The 19,107-nt window shown below is 46.9% G+C and overlaps 1 protein-coding gene across 7 annotated transcripts in view; it reads right to left on the reverse strand.

Annotated features, from left to right (window-relative positions):
- Window positions 1–19,107, reverse strand: part of Ptpn3 (protein tyrosine phosphatase non-receptor type 3) — a 148,609-nt gene that overhangs the window by 46,320 nt on the left and 83,182 nt on the right. For 6 of the 7 annotated variants that reach the window (XM_046451393.2, XM_046451395.2, XM_046451399.2 and 3 more), the window contains exons 7-12: window positions 16,077–16,129; window positions 10,695–10,815; window positions 9,498–9,585; window positions 6,419–6,507; window positions 2,286–2,349; window positions 886–1,058 (exon numbers count right to left, since the gene is read on the reverse strand). In XM_046451393.2, coding sequence (XP_046307349.1) covers window positions 886–1,058; window positions 2,286–2,349; window positions 6,419–6,507; window positions 9,498–9,585; window positions 10,695–10,815; window positions 16,077–16,129 — 588 coding nt within the window. Of the gene's footprint in view, window positions 1–885; window positions 1,059–2,285; window positions 2,350–6,418; window positions 6,508–9,497; window positions 9,586–9,698; window positions 10,135–10,694; window positions 10,816–16,076; window positions 16,130–19,107 lie in introns of those variants that run through there. The other variant, XM_058581619.1, reaches the window with a different exon arrangement.

The following is a 19,107-nucleotide window of genomic DNA, read 5'->3' on the forward strand; positions in this document are numbered from 1 at the left end:
CCCAATGACTTCAGACAAGGGGAAAGTCCTAAAACACCTGATGCAGTTCCACACCACGTAACGAATCTGACGTGAGCCTCATTTAGGAACAACCACATAACAAATCACAGAAACTCAGAGAACCAACGAATGATTTAGAAATTCTAAGAATAACTTAGTAAACAATTTCTGCTGCCTCTTATACTTGGAACAAAGAAATAAAACAAAAAAACTGCATGGTTATTTTTAGAGACTAAATACGTTTTAATCTAAATTTAAAATTTTAAATATACAGATGAATCATACATAGATCTCCCTTACTTTACTACTCATTAAATATTCTCAATATGATTCCCATGGGTAATAATACCTATCTCATAGGACAGCTGTCAGAATAAAATATAATTAAATGTGTGCCTGGCATAAAGTAAACGCTAGGTAACTGTCAACTGTAATTACTAATATTTTGTAATAGTTATGAAATATATTCCAAGGTCACCTGACTCTGGAAACCTTTTCTTCTGTTCATTCATCTTCATGAAGCACCTGAAGGGATTAATGTTCTGTGGAGAGGCTGCTGAGTGGCCTCAGTGGGAATGTCCAACATGCTGCACCAGGATGACCCTCGGAGCCCTTTTACTAGACAGGGTGCAGGGGCAGCTGCACCCCGGGTTGCTTGGGAGCTCTGAGGACAGCAGAGCTGAGGGACCAGAAACAAATGCTGAGAATATGACACACCTGGGCGTGTGCAGGGACACTGCCACCCCCAGGAACTCTTCAGCCAGGGTTCAGGATCAGTGCCTAGGCTTAAGGTCACAGCATTCCCTCCTCGGCCCAAGGACATCGACTACCCAGTGGTGACTAGCCTTCTAGTGTGGACACTGCCCCTAAAAAAAACATACTCACTTTTTGGGGTTCCTGGAGCCCAGAGTCCAGTACTGAGGCAGAACATTCTTTTCCTGAGGTAGTAACTTCTTTGCCTGAAAGAACGTATGGTGCTCGACACAGGATTTCCACAAGTTTTTGCAAGACCGGTAATTTAGCATGTTGAAGGCCACGATATGTTCCCTGGATTCAGTCTGGGAGGAAAAACAAGAGATTTCATCTGCATAGATGAAGGCCTTGGGTGTGCTTTAGCCACTATGGGGGCAACCAGGAAAGATGCAAGGGACAGTGTCACGGAATGTTCCAGAGCAGGACTGTTCACCCTCGTTGTGAATGCAGTGGTGAAGGCCACAACCCATTCCTCATCGGAAGGCCTTCAGCAACACTTGTTTCAAGTCTCCTTACATTTCGAGGTTGGATCTATTTGGGGCCACCATCCAACATGCTCCTTTTAAAATTTAGCGCTGTGAACATCTCTGTTCTGAAGAAATACCCTTTGCCCTACCAGACAACAGCAACTTCATAACCTGGAGATTTCTCCACTGCTTCCCACAGAGCACAGAGAGAAGCCCAGTATGGCGACATGATAAGCATTTTAATCCCTGGCTCTGCCTTCATTCTTCGTGGGTTCAGGTTTTCTAGTTTCTTGTGCATTTTAGAGTCGTGCTGGGGGGTCAGCTGGCCCAGATTCTTGCCCTCATTTGCTCTGAGCCCAAATGCTCCCTCCTTTCTAAGGGTTCTTTGCTATGTGGAGCCATTTTAAGGACATATTATCTTTGAAAAATTGGGAAATGGACATAATGACAGCAGGTGGCATGTATGAATCACAACAACACTGTATGGTGTGGGAAGTGCAGGCATCCCAGACTCCTAACGATCTGTTCCAATTCCAGCACCCCCAACCCTGGCAGTGGGAGCCTCAGCTTCCTCACCTCTAAACCTGCTTCTCCCCGTGGCAAAGCAAACAGTTATCTAGGGTTTTATCAGCCTCCTCCGGAAGACGCGGACACAAGCCACCAAGCTCTAAACACACCAAGGGAAGGAAGTGGCCCTGCAGACGTTTCCTGCAACTCTGCATGGGCTCTGGTGGCTGCGCTGACCATGCCCTTTCATTTCATCCTCCCCGTCCCTGAGAAGAGGACTTTATTTATTTATTTCAGGCTGGGGAGGTTACAGCCCTGCCCAGCTGGTGAGGGAAAGAGGTGCAACCTGAACCCACCACCTCTGACTTCAGAGCAAGTACATTCTCCAACCAGAGAAGCAGACGCCGACGGAGAGCACTGCTGGACCCTCCAGACCCAGTGCCACCGTGCTCTTTTGTCCCTGTTACATAGGTGGCCATCTGCCTCCTACCCCTGAAGAACTAAGAGCTGAGGTAACTTCAAAACACAGGAAAACAAAGCAGTGCAGACACAACTCACCTGTTTTTGTCGCTGATGTATAAAGAACTTTTTCCTTTTGAAAGAAATTTTGAGAATGTTCACCCTGCAGAAAGTCAAACAGAACACAAAAACCAAAAACTAAACAAAATGCAAAATAACACACACATCGGGGATCAGCCAGTGGTAGCCGACCCCCTTCAGTATGTGTCCTCTAGTCCACGGTCCTGACGCGGGGGGCTCCCAGCTTCCTGGAGAGCACTTCACCATGAGCAGCGGCCGCCCATCACCTCCACCAGACACCAGGAGCCGACTGAGCTGGGTCTCGCACGGAGCCGCTGGACTGTGATGTAGCTTTCAAATAACAAGCATGGATGGGCCATGCGCTCTCAGTGCTGTGATCTTCTTTTGTGACACTACAGCCCTGCAGAGCTGGTGGACACGTGGGGAAGACAGCTGAGGGCAGTGCAGAGCAGCAGCAGACAGGCCTGGGTCAGCATCCCAGCTCCATTACTTAACGGCCACGTGTCAAGCAGCCTCTCTATCACACGCACATACAGAATTAAAGACGTCATTAGCAGGATATATTTTTATATACCAGGCCAGTGTGAAGAACTTTACAAATATCCCCTCCATTTAGTCTTGCAACAAACCTGAAAAGTGCATACTGTTATACTGTACCCAGTTTTCAGATGAGGAAACTGAGGCTTGGAGACATTGCAGAGGTGCTCAAGATCACTTGGTCAGGAATGCTGGCAGCCAGGATCTGTACCTAGCACCTTCCTGAATCCAAAGCCCGTGCTCTTGGGCCCTACAATGTGAAGGCTCCTACACGGTAGCAGTAACACTATCTCACAAAGTGGTCTTGTAAGGGTTCAAGTGATTAGTCATGTCAAGTCCTGAGAATGATGCTTGACATATAGTAGGCCTTCAGTGCTTGTTCCTTTCATTAAAACTGGTTAAAGAATTCATTTTTTAAATCAATTTCATTCACACTACTGTAATCCACACAAGGAACGCCCATTTCCCCACTAAAGACTACTTTAGTAATACTTCAGGGAATAAAGATTCTATCAATCTCTAGGATCATATGAAGACCTAGGTAGAGCATTCTAGAACAGAGAGACTGGTGGGGTAAACTGAAAATCCATACATGTGACATTTATACAGTTGCATCAGCAGTATGTGGTCTGCCTACAGTACATATTAAGTATTAAATAATGCATGATCTGTGGTGCAGATGAACTTGTTTGACAAGTGAATTTCTGGGGTGCTTGCAGGCTAACTAGCAAGGACCAGAGCTGTTAGGTTCAACGCTTGTGAGGTACTCATCCTTGCATGAGAATACCCTGCCTGCCATCTCCCTGGTCTCCTTGCTGCTCTCCTGTGCTAAAGGGCAGACACAGGCACTCCTGTTTTAAAGGAGTCAGGATACCCAACTGTGAGCTTCTGAATTCTTACCTTGCTTTGCCCATGGGAATCTGTGGGCCTCTAGCTCCCCCCTGTCTTCACATACAGGGACCCCTGCTCACCCCAATTTCTGTACTTGAGAGCATTCTCTGCCAGAGCAAATCTGATGAAGTGCAGACACAATCCGTATTATTCCAGGATAAAGTCCCTACAGTGGTTTCCTACTGTTAAGGGAAGAAAAAAAAAATGTACAAAGGGTCTAGATGTCTGAAGTCCAATGTCAAGCCCTGGGCACACAGGGAACATGACTGTGGGCAGCAGCATCTGGAGACGCAGAGTCTTCTGAAGGCGACCAGTACCAAATAAAACACTGATGCAGATAACTAACTATATGTGCACTCTAAGTGTGAACTGCAAATGTGTACTATCAGTCATGGTCAGGGCAACACTACGAGTGAGAAAGTCCAGTACCTCATCACCAAGAAAGGAGTACACACTCCTGTGGCCAGAGGCCCTCCCCCGCCAGGCCTCTCTCCCACCACTCCCCCCATCCACACTGTGCTCCAGACTGGACCACCCACCTCCCCTTGACTTACCGCATGTTCTTACATTTCTGAAACCAAATGCATACTGCACCTTTCCTCGGAAATTTATTCCACCCGGCCAAAGCCCATTCGGTTTAGTGTTTACCTATGTGGGCTCAGGGGGATTCCCGAAGTCCGCCTGCAGTACTTATTTACTGCCCTGGGGCCACCATTTGGGGTTAGCCTCCTGTCTTTGAGGTTTGCATCATGGGCAGGGACAGACCTCAACATGACCCATCTGGAGGTTGAGAGGTTAGGCAGTTAGAGGCAGGTCTGCAGGTGAGCCCAGGAGCGGGCGGGGTGTCAAGTCCTATGTCCCATGAAGCCCTTGCCTGTAGGGCTTTAAGAGGTTCAGCTGCAGAAGAGCTGGACCCAGTGGCTTCTGCCCTGTGGCTTTTGGGGAAGCCTCCAGCGCCTGGAGGGAGAGTGAGCCATGTGCCTACCACACACAGTTCTGGTCCTGGGCAGGCTGAAGAGCTGCCCAGGCCACGTCCCAGCTAGGAAGCCCAGACTCAGTCTCCTGCTTCCCAAGGGGGGGTTTATAACAAGTCAAAGGGAAAGGAAGACGGGGGAAAAGATCCTGTAAGCTGTTATACTGATTTTGTTGTGAAAACTGGATAGGACTGACATGTTTTCCTTTTGAAAAACAGGTACCCTGTAACACTGGAAGCCGGTGTCTGTAAACACATGTCCTATTGAAGCACTTTCCCACAAATGCAATTTTTAGGGGTGGCACAAGCATTCAGCGTGGAGTGTGATCTGGGTGTAAATTTCAACTGTACCAGGCATCAGCAGTTGATCCCAAACAAGTTCTCCCTTCTTTGTGCCTCAGTTTCCTCTTCTGTGAAACGGGGGATAACAACAGTGCTTACTCCAGGTTTAAAAGAGATAACAGATAAAGTACACGGCAACACGACTTGAACACAGCAGCACGACTTGAACACAGCTGATACCAATAATGATGACTGTCATTATTATTATCCCTCTAATTTTACAAACTTATAGGATAGTTTTTTTCTGTTGTAGATAATGCTATGATGAACATCTTTAGGTCCCAATTAGTGAGGCTCTGCTGCGGGAAGAGAGGCAGATTTAGACCCCAGGGTCAAGTTCAGCGTGGTTCAGACCTGGCACTCAATCTTGTCCCTGATTTCCTTCCTCGCAGCCCCTCTTCTTTACCTGCTTGTACTTCTGTTTCTGCGCCTCCTGCAGACTACAGACATCACTCCCTCAACTCCCCTGGCAAATCTGCCCCCCTCACTGCACACCACCACTGCACTGTCATCTATAAAGATGATATTATTTTGCTGTGTTTCCCTAAGCATCCTGTCAGCTGGTACCTCAGGCTCCAGCTTCTCTCCAAAATTCAGTTCAACCCTGATGCAGCCCCTCCTCTCTGGGCTGTTGCTTCCCATGATTTCAGTGACCCATGGACAACTGTGGTCTGAAAATGTCAACATTTGTGTTGACTTTTTAAAGAAAAAGACCACATTTCACTCAAGTTTTATTACAGTATTTTGGATTTTTGTTTACTTCACAGTACTAAGGACTGAACCTCTGATCTGTATCTCTCCAGCTCTTTTTATTTTTAAGATAGAATCTTGCTGAGTTGCCCAGGCTGTCCTTGAAGTTTTGATCCTCCTACCTCAACCTCCCGAGAAGCTGGAATTACACCTGGGAGTGCACCACCACACCTGGCTTCTACAGCATATTAATGTAATTGTTCTATGTTACTATTATTAATTGCAGTTAATCTCTTACTGTGCCTGACTTATAAATTAAACTTTATCACACATATGTATGTACAAGGAAAAGCTCATAGTGTATACAGGGTTCAGCACTACCTGCAATTCCAGGCAACCCTGGGAGTCTTGGATTGTACTGCAGATGCAGAGGGATGGGAAGGCTTTCTTAACTCTGACCCACTTCATACCATTTATCCACCATGTTTCTGCAGAGTACCCCAGACTACAGAATGACTGGGGGGAGAGGATGCTAATGAAAACCAAACTCTACATTTCCCAGGTTTACTAAATTTGGATCAAATTCTGAGGTCTGAGGTTAAAGTTTGGGAGAAAATCTCTACTCCTCTTTTAGGGAAAAAAAAAAGTGTAAAATTACTTTTGTTCAGCATATTTTTAAAGCGTGATTCAGACAATAATTAGAACTGTTTTCACTTACCAAGGATAGAAACTTGTGCAAATGTATTTTCGGTACACAGCAATGCCCGCTGAAGCAATTCCAATCATTAGATCTAAATTATGCAGATCCTGTGAAAAGGAAGATCTCAGATTTGCAGTGTTACAGTCTTGCTTAATGCCCACCAGTAACTTGAAAGCACCCAGAGTTTTATAAATAGCAATATGTATAAGCTGCAAAGGGGAAAATGCTACTGAAAACAGGCAAAAATCCCCACTTAATAGCTACTTGAGATCCAAGTACTTGGCACCAAATTCTTCCAAAGTGCACGTGCACACGCGCGCACGCACGCGCGCGCGCACACACACACACACACACACACACAGAGCTTTTGGTCACCTAGTTTAGAAAGTCACCAGAACCACTTAAATAGATATTCAGTTCTAAATTTTCAAATCAGCATTTGACAGCCACATTAAAATCCAAGAGGCCTCTCTCTGCATGGTTTGTACAATCTCAGCTCCCATTAGGAAAAAGGCTTTCGCTGTTCTGATATGATGAGGGAAAATTACAAGTGTAAAACTGACTCTAAATCCAATTAAGAAATAACTGTTGCTTATGAGTCCAATACAACTGACATTTACTAAGAACATTTACAGAGCGCCAGTCACGCTGTAGTCCTTGGAGACCCCGGAGAAGGGAAGCACAAACACTCCAAGCTGTTTTAAATCCATCTGAATATAAGCAAATAAAACCAAAAAAATACAGATGGCCCCTTCCCTTGAGTCATGTACTTCCTGTTCCCCATCAGATACCTGAGGCTGTAAAGAAGGAGTTTGAGTTGGCGGTTTCAGCTGGGCATGTACCTTTGGTCTGCCACTTGCCAGACATGTTGTTTGGGACTCAGAAGAGCTTTGATTGTTTTTTTCTTTTTGAACACTAGATTACTGAACCCACCCCAAAGGATTTTGATAGGCTAAAACCAGAGAATATGAGAAGGAATGTAGAACAGGGTTCGGTGTGTGGCATCTAGAATCGGGTTTGGCATATAGTTGGCATGATAAATGCTGATCCCCTTTGGTTGAGGGACATATCGTCTACAAGCAGCAATATGAACAAAGGAAGTTAGAGAAACTGGACAGGGAGAAGGGTTCTACCGTGGCGGAAAGGCCAGAGAGTATTCCTCCTGATAGCAGCCCGACCGAAATCATGTGCTTAGAGCGAGCCAGATTAGCATGATGAAGAACAGGGTCTCATTTAAACAGGACAGCTGTGATTGCCATTTGGAGAAAACAACAAATTAGCAAATGAAATAAAAATTGAGTGAATAAGGAGATGAATGGTTTGAGAAGGCCAAGGACTGGTCTCAAATCTCCCAGTTCTACAGCCTCTCCGTGTGTCCCTCACCCCCGCACCATGGATGGCTGCTGTCCATTAGGTTCCGGCGGCCAACACCACATTCCCCAGCTCCCCTGGCAGGAGGCAGGGCCACGGGACCAGTGCTGGCAATGTGCTCTGAGCAGACATGCCCTGTGCCTCTGCTGCAGCCCTGAAGAGCTGCTGTGGGACCCTCAGGCTCCTGATGACGAGGGAAGCCACATGGGAGGAAGACGGAGTCTCCAGTAGCCTAGCCTGCCCTGGAGAGATGGCTGGACCCCACGCAACAGTGACCTCCTCCTGAAAAGCCAACTCTGTGGTCTCAAGCTATTGACATCTGGGGGGTTTAGTTCACCCAGCACAGCCTGGTGGGACACAACCCCCTCTAATACCTTGTGGGCCTTGGCTAGGCAGCTAAGCATCTGCCTCAGAAACCTTGAGGGTCACTGCACTGACAGTTTGGAGATGGGGAAGACACAGATCAACTCAGAAAGACATAAAATACTGTTTTGCTACTGAATAAATGTCTCCAAAACATTCTGTCAAGGATGAACTATTTGCAAAAAAGAGTAATCATTAAGGGTTAAATCCCAGAGTTGGTATTTTGTAAGATCTGCTATCTGTTTCCTGCTTTGTTGGCAAAGTTATGCCTTCCCTACCTCACAGGCTTCTACAGGACCCAAGGGAAACACAGAAATGGAAGTGTTTCTATAAACTGCAGACGCATTACATAGTTACTCAACATCCATGAACCTGTTTTCCCATCTGTAAAATGGGCAAGATTAGAATGCCAATTTGACAAGGTTACTATAATTCTTAAAATAAGACCGGATGGTGTAAAAGTCTGTGGAACAAAAACTGGCACATAATTGGAGTTCAACTAACATTTACTCCTTGTGGGTGTGATATGGGCCGGTGACAGGTATGTCACCATGAAGGTGGGAGGGAATTAGACAGTGCTGGGGCCATGTGCTGAACTACTTTTTATATCCTCTGTGTAGTCCCCAAGTAGCAGTTTCTCCATCTGTAAAATGGGGACAGTAATACCTAGTTTGTGGCATTATTGGGAGAAAAATTAAATAGTCCACTGGCACCATAGACACTGTCTCACAAATCGCAATAATCTTAAATATTTACTGATTTTCACAATCAAACCACCATCATTTTTTTTGGGGGGGGGGGGGTAGAGTTTACTGATCAAACCCAGGGTCTCATGCTACATTCCCAACCCTTTTTATTGTGAGACAAGGGCTCACCAAGTTTCTGAGGCTGGCCTTGAAATTGAGATCCCCCGCCTTAGCCCCCTGAGTGGCTGGGATTACAGGTGTGCACTACCATGCCCAGCTCCTCCACATTTTTTTTTAAAAACTGTTTATAACTAGCTCTAATTTGAGCAGTGGCTGAGTGAAGTGGCAGAAACCTTGACTCATTAAACCTTGAAAAATGGATTTATACACATTTTTTTTTGCCTGTTTAACCATAATACAGTCTTAGAAAATTATAAGTTTCTATCCCCTGACCTCTCTCAAAAGGGAAAAGTCTTCATGTATAATGGCAACCATGAACAAAGCAAGATAAATGACCAGCAAAGCTCGGCACGACTTAATAACCCTCTGAGTATCTTTAAAAAGGACTTCTGTTATAATGGGAAAGGAACAGCTTCATAAAAGAATTTTCCAAACTTTTACAATTTAAAAATTAAAAAAATATATATTTTAAACCAAAACACGCTGAGGCTACGTACTCTGCCGCCGTGCAGCTCCACCCCATAGAAGTCGAGGGTCCGGGCTATGTTGATGTAGCAGGACTCGGCTTCCGACTGCTTCAGCCCACTGCAGAAGAAAGGTGCAAGTTCACCAAACAGGGAACGTCAACTCCAACTTTTAAAGGTTCAGAAAATCTAGAGGATTTGGTAACATTGCTCTGAGGTTAGGAAATGCCTTACATGGCCACTCTCAGACCACCTAACCCTAAACTCTAAGGAAACAGGTTTCCTTCGGTCGGTTGAGTTTGACTTCATCTAGACGTTGTTCACACAGTGGCGGTGCCCTGCTCAGGGGGCTCTGGGTCTCCAGCCACAGGGGCCCATCCCCTCTCATGGTTCCTGTCCTGATCTTCCTGGGTTACTCAATTCCCAGGTAATCTTGACATCTTTCTGCCTTTGTCTATTCTTTCAGCAGTGGCCTCAAACTTCAAATGACGCTGGCCCTGTGCTATTTTCGGATGCTGACTTCTGCCAGGGGAGCAATTTTGGGAGAGCGACTGGCAGTGCCTTCTTAGAAGGGACACTGGTTGCTTGCCCTTTGTTTTTATGGCCTTCCTAAGAAGTGAGCGGTCGGTCCCCTGAGAGCTAGCCTCCTGGGCCAGCATGGCTGTTGCCTGACAGGAACTGTACTGCTGCCACATAGCTCTCAGCCCAGTGGGGAAAGGGAGGAGGAGGCTGGAGCTGGGCATATCTGCTGTGGGGAGGCTGGCCCTAGACAGTCACAGGAGACTGGAAGCAGTTTTCACGAGCTGAACCCATGAATGTCCAGCCTGTCAGCCCCTTCTGGCCACCTGTCTGTCTACTCAACGATCCCTGAAGGAAAGGCCTGATTTATTCAACGTGGTACAGCCGAAAGGATTGCCTGGTGGGGGCAATCTGTGGGGCGTTCAGATTTCAAAGCAGGTGTTTCCTTTAGGAATTAAGTCGATTTCAACGACATCCTGAAAAGGAGCACAGCAGCCGTGTCCTACTCTGCTGGCTGGATTTTATACTGCAAAGAAATGCGGGTCATGCTCACTGTATCTGCTACCATCACAGCTCAGAGGTTCAAAAACCCCTAACATCTTCAAAGAGAATCATGAGCAAAAGGAAGGAGAGTATGCATTAAACAGAAGGTGATGCGATGTCTGAAAATATCCGACCCGAGCTCCCAAAGTAGGCCACCGAGCCCCTCACCTGTGCTGCTCGTGCAGAGACTCCACCTTGGTTAAAAAGTCATCGTTTTGATCTGGAATAAACTGGCTGTCAGCAAGGTAACCTGGATGATGTACGGAAGAATTAAAGTCTCCGAAATGAGCTATTAAAAGACAGAATGAGGGGGAAACTGGAATTAGTTCTGCCTTTTTGATACGGTCTGCATTTATGAGCAGCTACAGAGTCGTGAGAAAACATTAATTGGAAACATCTTCTGATGAGTTCCCCCCACCACCTGCAGCCTCTCAGACTCCACGCTGCTTATCTGAACCCTTGCTGGGGGCCAACACCGGCACACAAGACCGACCCAATTCTCATTCCCCCTGAGGACACACGGAGAACGCTGGAAGAAGGTGCTGGAATCTAGATCCTATCCTGACCCCGCGCCTCCTGCGCCCTGTTCAAGCACTAAGGTTGCCTCACACCCCTGGGGAAGGAAAGAGAAGGGATGCCACCAGGGGAGATGCCGTCCTCATGTCAGCCTCTGGGCACTGTCGCAGCCCAATGTTGGATCAGCTGGCTCTAAGAAATGAGTTTGTGCAGAAGAGAGGTCATGACTCACCCCCTGTGACCTGTGTAAACCCCCAGGATATGCTCAGAGGCCATGGGGGTAAGGGCTAGGTACAGGTGGGGCTAAAAGTCAGGGCCCAGGCAAGGCTGGTGGCAGGATTCCAGGGGAGGAGGACACATTCTAAGAGTGAAGGTGGGGAGATACACAGGGAAGAGGAAGAGGGGCTTTATGGAAGGATTTCCAGACTAACCCCTGTCCCAGATGACGCTTCTCCCTGAAGCCCTGTCCTACTGTCTGCAGACATGAAGTGCTGTCTATAAGGCCAGGTACTCTTGAGGGTTGTTCTGGGCCCAACTGGTACAAATACACATGGCTGCCCCAAGGACTCAGTCCACTAGGTGGACTCCGGCTGAAGAGATCAGGGAAAAGGACCAGGGCCAGGACCTGAGGACACCCAGTTCCCTCCTCCAAGACAGTTTTCTATTTCCATAAAAGCAGGAGAATGGCAGGGCACTTGCCTAGCACGTGGGGAGGGCCAGCACCACAAGAACACCACCATCACCACCACCAACAACAACAACAATAACAAACAGAAGCCAACCTCGAGCTCTGAAGAATAACTGACCTCATGCTTTATTTTCTTGAGTGTGACTAGTATGTTTACAGGAACCACTGAGATGCCTGGACACAGGGTACCAGGGAGAAAAGCATTAGCATCTCCTCATCCAAACCCTTCATGTTAAGGGGAAGAAATTGAAGTTCAGAGAGGAGTATGGATCTACTCCTATCATAGGGCCACTTGTCTGCAGGGTCAAGGCCAGAACCTGGGACTGGAGGCCCTCTCTTAGTGCCCTAACATTTTACCTGCCTTCCTGTCAGGTCAGCAGGCTGCTGCTGGCCATTTGATGATATCCCCCAAAGACCAACTAAATGCTACAAATGTCTTTCCTGGGCTTGAAAGCAGAATCCTATTTAGTTTTCCTCTGTTGGTTTCATGAGTTCATGGAGATCCTCCTGAATGACCTGGTTATCCATCACATTAGCTAACAGTCCCAACCAATCCCAGTGCCACTGTGCAAACATGAACTGCAAGGTTCTCTCCTGGGTCAAGTTACTGAAAGAACTTTTGAACTTAAACATGTTCTGAACCTCCCTGTTTTCCCTTCAACTCTTAAGCAGCTACTTTGTACAAAGCTCTGTGTTAACCACTAGGGGGAGACAAAGTTAAACAGCCACATAAACATTTGAGAACACTGGGTGGTTTCCACCAGACTTCAATGACGCCATCCCACTTGATTCCTGAGAACCCAGAACTGGGCAATGCTTTTATCCCCATTAAACAGGTAAAGAAACTGAGACTGAAAAAAGGGACCTGCTACTGCCACTACTCCTTGACCATTATTAATTGGGAGCCTAGACCTGACTAGAGTTCCTCCTCTTATCTGCCTACTTCCACTACATGCCCCAAACTCCAGAGTAAAGTTTTCCTATTTGTAGGAAAGCAACACATGCAAAAGTTAATTATAGCAGAACAAAAAGGAAATAAATGCTTCTGTGCAAAATACCTTGACTTTCAAGTTTCATGTTTTTTTGTTTTGGCTGACCAAAAATATGCAGGCATACTTTACTTTATGTAGCAAAGACAGGGTCCAGCCCAGGTTCCCAAGGTGCCATGTTTCCAGCTATCAAGCGGTTCTGCTGGGCAAGTCCTTTATACCTGCTATTATTTCAACTCCCACTTGCTCCCAGAGGCTCTTTATGGGCTCATTCCTGGGATGCTTTTCTGGACTCCCTCCCTCTCTCCCAAGCAGGATGGGGAGTATCACCTGAGCTCATTCTACATCAAACATCACCGGGTCCTCACCTGCCTCACTAATGGGGTAGAAAGCCCTCGGGGAAAGCAGCGAGCTTTCTCCTTCCTGAAGCTGGCACAGAGTTTGCATTTGGCAGGAGGTCTGAGAATATTATGGAATAAATAAGAATTTCTAAAAGCTTCATTCTTTGTGCCTCATAAACCCTTGACAGGTTACTAGCTATCTTCTATCATCATGTCTTTTTGGATACTTAACCTACAGATCATTTTACTTAAAAAAAAAAAAAAGTGCTTTTGGTTATCTAATCACTGGTAGGAGTTATAAGTCATCCATCTTGGGATAAGTCGGCAAACCTATCTGATAAAATGTAGACATAACTTTTTGATCTGGTAATTTCATATCTAAGAATTAATCTTCTAGACAGGTATGCACAGAAGTATGCAAATATATGTATTTATTTACTGAAGGTAGAGGAATATAAAATGCTTGCCTGACAACTCATGATTTTATTAGCATGGCAGTATTAATATTTCCACTGAAACCTGTATGCATTTTTTTTTTTAGGTCTAATCACTTTCTTTAGCCCTCATTTTATCAATCTTTTGTGGGGAGTGGGGGGCACTGACTATGGAAGGTTGGAACAGGATGCTTTAAATGTAGTTCTTAAATTTTACTCTACATTTAATGCTTGTAACAGGCAATTTTTCAGAATAGCTTTCTTCTGGGCAGACAGGAAAATACAGTAAGAGCTGACACTCGGCCAGGTTGTGGGCACTGATCTAAGAGCTTTACGTACATACGTGCTCGTTTTATCTTCACGCCCTGTGAAGTAGATGTTCCCATGTCCCCATTTGACAGGTGAAGAAGCTGTGGCCTGGCAATCTCAAGGTCACACAGGGTAAGTGGAAGAGCCAAGACACAGGTAATCTGGCTTCAGTCCATGTTCTGACTCAGTCAGTGATGATCAAACCATAAAGAATATTTAGCTAGACCACCTTTGCATGTGTTACTAAATTTGAACCAAATAATATTGCAGCCATACTGCGAATTACCGTCACCTCCATTTAACGGGCGAGAGACCCAAGGTTCAGAGAGGTAATACCATGTAAGCAGCAAATGGAGCATGCAGGATTTAAGTGTGGTGACTGTCTCCCTTCTAATATCCGTGTCTCTCAAGCCTGGAGCTCCAGCTATGAACACCCAGCTCACTCTGATGTGGGCAAGGTTGGTTTCCTCAGCTGATCCACCCAGCAGAGGTGGGTCTGCAAAACCCAGAGACCCACAGGAGTGCACCCTGACTGATGGCTGCGCCACCTGCTATATGGCTACCACACGCCAGGTCTGTTCCAGTTGTACTGCAGGGAGAGGGAAACTTTCAAATCCACCCAGGACTCCCTGGGCAAGCTCTGAGTGTCCCACTTAGGCAGGAGGAGACGCGGCGAGATGGAGACCAGTGCTGGGTCTTGTCTTACTAGCAAGCAGGCTTGCTGTTTGCTTAAAGGCATGAAGTTGCCCCTGATGTCGTGTTCCCCCACTTCCTGGTTCCATGTATGTGGGCAGGTGAGCTGCAGGCCCAGCTACCTTGCTCTTCACCTTCATCTCTCTTATTTCAGTACTTTGCTGCTAGGGAGGAGGCAGAACTGGGGCTACCTCAACAGCCCCTGGTAACCCTCTTTTGCTATTTTGCTTCTTCTGAGCCTAGAGAGTGAATAATTTGGCCAGTGCTTACTCTTGAGACCTGACCATCTTGCTCCCTTAATTGCCCAACATGCAGTCAATGGAGGGGGTAAGAGGCCAAGATGGTTTGGGACTTATGGCAAAGGTAGAGGAGATTTCTTAAGACTTGAGCTATCTACCCTATAACTCTACACAGCAATATGCCTGTGTACTGTACTGGAATCACACAGCTAACTATAAAGTGACATTTTGTCATCCATCTGACTATGTACTCTTTTCACTGTGCAAACCCAGCCTCTATCACAGGACCTGACATGGAGTACCTGCTTGATAAAGTTGTGCTAATTGAACAAGTGGGTTTCTACTCCAGCTTAAACCAGCCCTGACAGAAAATTCCATTTAGACTTTCTATCCAGTATGGCAGCCACTAGCCACGTGTGGCTAGTCCAATCGGAGATGAAAGCATAAGTTCCAGACTGGTTTTCAAAGACAGTATGAAAAAAAATGTAAAATACCTCATTAATAATTTTTATATTGATTACATATTAAAATAATAGCTTGAATACGCTGGGTTAACTAAAACATTAAAAAGTAATCTGTCGGGCTGGGGATGTGGCTCAAGCAGTAGCGCGCTCGCCTGGCATGTGTGCGGCCCGGGTTCGATCCTCAGCACCACATACAAACAAAGATGTTGTGTCCGCCGAAAACTAAAAAATAAACATTAAAAATTCTCTCTCTCTCAAAAAAAGTAATCTGTCCTGTTTCATTTTACTGGAAAACTTAGAACTACATGTACGGCTTTTAAATTGTACTTCTAATGGACAGCACTTCTATAGACCGGTTCATAACCTATTAGTTATGAACCTATTTCATTAGTTATAATGAAACTCTAAAAATAAATTCATAAGCTCTCAGCAGTGTTTCAGACAGGCACCAAGCATGCTGCAGGAGTGACTTCCAGCAAATTCCTTGACCTAGCTGGGTCTCAGTTTCCATGTTTATAAGAGATGACCGGTATAAATATTGCTCCACTGGGGTTTGTATGGCTATCAAATCCAAATACCTGGGCAAAGCCTCTGGAAAATGCCATGTGTGGTAGCTGTCTGCTGCTTTATGACTCCCTTTGGAGAAGACACCCTGCCAGAGCTCATCCACGCCCTCCCCTGGTGCCGTTTCCCTTCATCCAACATCCCCAAGCTGGGGGAGCATCAAAGTCAGGGTACGAGTGGGACTATCTGGACAGCCAGACATATACTGTCCCTGGGGAAGAGGGACTTGGTCACAGAGGAGGAGCTGGTGGCTTTCTCCATATACTGCTCAGAACAACCTGGCCCTCCATGCCACACTCCCTTGGTGACTTACATTGTACTGCATAGGATGCAAGAACCACAGCGGAGTTCAGAGGGCAGGTCAACCTGTCAGAAGAAAAACGTCTTAGCAAGATCACACGGTCCAGGAGGGCCCAAAACGCTCATAGGTCTTTCTTGTATTAACCACAGAGGACAGCATGACTCATAACAGAGACAACTTTATGATACATTTAATCACTCTTTGAGATTGATTGTAACACACTAAGGATTTTTCTTTTAATAAAAAGAACTTTTTGTGTTTAAAATAACCAATACCACAGATACCAGGAAGCTAGACAGAGTTCTGACACTGGCCAGCAGGTTGGTTGGTCAGATTCATGTCTGAGAGGAACGGTGAGGAACGTAAACTCTTACATCAGTGGGCAGCCTTCAAATCTTTCTAGTAAAGATGCAACACTTTTGGTAGGGCTCTCCGACTGGATTCTTGGGTTCTAGAGACTATGATTTTTGACTATCCCCTTTCTCACATCCTCTTAGAAGGGAAAAGTGAAAAAGCATTTTGCATTTTAACACTTGCCATTCCCTAATTAATTAATTGGCTATAATGACTTAAGGTTCCTGTATATATTTGCCCTCCTGAAGATCTATAAGGTTCCACGATTCGTCTGCCTGTCTTCTACCATCTCCAAGAAATCCAGACTTGGGGTGGACTTGTTCTCATTTTCTTCAGAACTCACTTGTCCTCCCAAATGCCCTCCTTTCACCAGTGACTCCACCTGTCAGTCACATTTGGAGTCCTGACTGCTCCTTTCCTCCATTCACCTTTGGCTCCATGATCTGTCTCCCTGGGAGCTCTGCCAGCAGACGTGGGGCACAGCTGGATGGGAGCACGGGCTGGGAAAGTGTGAGGTAGAAGGGATCTGATAAAGGGAGGCATCCCCAACAGCAACACCAAGAGGCACTGAGATTTTAAAAGCATTTTCCCAGCATCGCAGTGGGAAGCGGAGAAAACATGAAGTTTCCATGGCAGCTTATTAAGTTCCCAAGATGTGAAACATCCCGCCCTCTGACTGATCTGCTGGACCCTCCAGGGGTCCCCCTTCCATCCCCTGCACCGTGTGCTGATCCCAAGACTGCTTACAAAGGCAGCATTCCCTAGCAGAGAGGCCTCCACCTCCCCTCAAGTAACTCTGGCTTCCTGCTGGCACTTGTGAGTGTCTCTCCAAGTCCATGTCCACGTGCACGTCCCAGGGACGCTCACTGTCCAGTCAGTCACCTGGAGATGCAAAAGGCGGAGGGAGAGCAGGCAGTACGTGACAAGCATCAGCCATTCGCTCTCCTCCCAAGAAGGGCCTCGCTGCCATCCAGCCAGCGTCCTTGCTAGAGGAAGAGCAGGTGAATGGGACCTGGGGGACACCTGAGGAGGAAGCTAAGGAGATTCAGTCTGGGTGGAAGCAACAATTTTACAAAGTCACAAGGAAAAACGTTCCCAAAAAGTGGTGTCCGAAACATACACTAAAGAACACCAAGAGCACTGCTCTCGGCCTCTGCTTGTTCCTAGGTATATTTCTTTCTGTCAGGTCCAGGGGAGTGGGTGAAGAGCGTGGACTGATCACCCCTCTAGGCAGGAAGGAGCTGAAGCCTGCAGTACTGCCAGCTCACAGTTCAGACCCCATCAGAGGATCTGAGGTCCCAAGAAACGCCAACTGCCCCTCCAAGCCTATCAAACATCCTGGCCCGATAGCCTGATTCACACCTGAGAAGCAGGTGTGACAGCAGAGAAGCTCTCCTTGGAGAGGGGTGAGGGCCTCCTGATGAGGAAAGCCAGGGATCTAAGCCAGATGTGCTCCTCAACAGACGCCTACTGATTCACACAGGAAGACAAAGGGATGTTTTGCTGGGAGAAGGCAAGAGGAGGACAAGCACTGCCCGGCACCTGTGAGTGAGTAACAGCTGCAGAGGAGGCAGCCCTGGTCTTATCTAACTGCCTAGTTCAGGACCTGTCTCCTAACAGGTACCAGCAAAGTATCTGGGAAAACAAAATGTGCAGAAGAGAGGGCAGAACAGGTCTGTGTGGCCATAGAGGAAGCCTGGGCCCCAGGAGAGGAGTTATCTTAAAATGTTCTGCCTCTCAGAAGGGTGAGATCCCCACCACTGGAGTGACCAAGCAGGTGCCCCAAGGCCACAGTTTGTGCTGGCAAGGGGATGTGCTCCTACCTCGAGGAAAAAACTGGCCATGTCACCAGGGTTCTGCATTCTGTGACCGATACACAGTCCACAGGTCTGGCTGTCCTCTCCCCAAGGAGGCTCTTGTTTCTACCTGTCCTCCTGGCCCTCCAATCTCCCCGCCACCCCCCAGACCTCTGGCTGGCAGGTCTGTAATGCTTCCCCCGGGAATGTCCACTCTCCTCCATCTAGACTGAACCCTGGCTTCCTCCAGTCTTCTCTTGTGTGCACTGACATGATTGTTGTAGGTGTGGTTCTCGCCACATTCCTCCTGCTTTTAAAAACCTTCGACTGTTCTCCTCTGCCTGGTGGATGCGAGATGCATGCCCATGTTTGACATGAAGAGTCCTCTCTGTTCTCTCGCATGCTGCTGATGGGTGGTTTCTAGCTCGGACTATGTGTGTATGTGTGAGTGTGTGTGTGTGTGTGTGTGTGTGTGGGGGGGGTGATGGCTTCTTGCTGCCCAGCGAAATTTGACTCCTCACTTCTCTACTCTCCCAACTCTGGCTCACCCCAGCAATCCACAAAGACTTTTCCAGCCGGCACCAGTAGAAGGAGCTCCTCAACGCCATGACAACTGTGGTCTCCACTGCCAACGCTGGTCCTAATTGCTTCATGGGCTCCTGTCTTGTTCCCCCAACCAGACTGCCAGCTGTCTTGTGGTACAGCGTCCTGGTGGCCTCTGATGACCCTTCTCTGCAGGAATAAGCTAACAGGTGGAGTGGGGGGTGTTTCTACTAATTTACCTGCTGCAGTTTCTTTTATGAGTCAAGAAAATACTAAGGATTTGGAAGCAGCGGCTCTGGGACCACTTGCTTGGAATTCCATCCCCCTTTTCTGGGCTTGTCTCGGAGAGC

The sequence above is a fragment of the Marmota monax genome, unplaced genomic scaffold, assembly GCF_021218885.2.
Source record: "Marmota monax isolate L192 unplaced genomic scaffold, Marmota_monax_Labrador192_F-V1.1 WCK01_AAM20220418_F8-fsc00020, whole genome shotgun sequence".
Classification (NCBI taxonomy): domain Eukaryota; kingdom Metazoa; phylum Chordata; class Mammalia; order Rodentia; family Sciuridae; genus Marmota; species Marmota monax.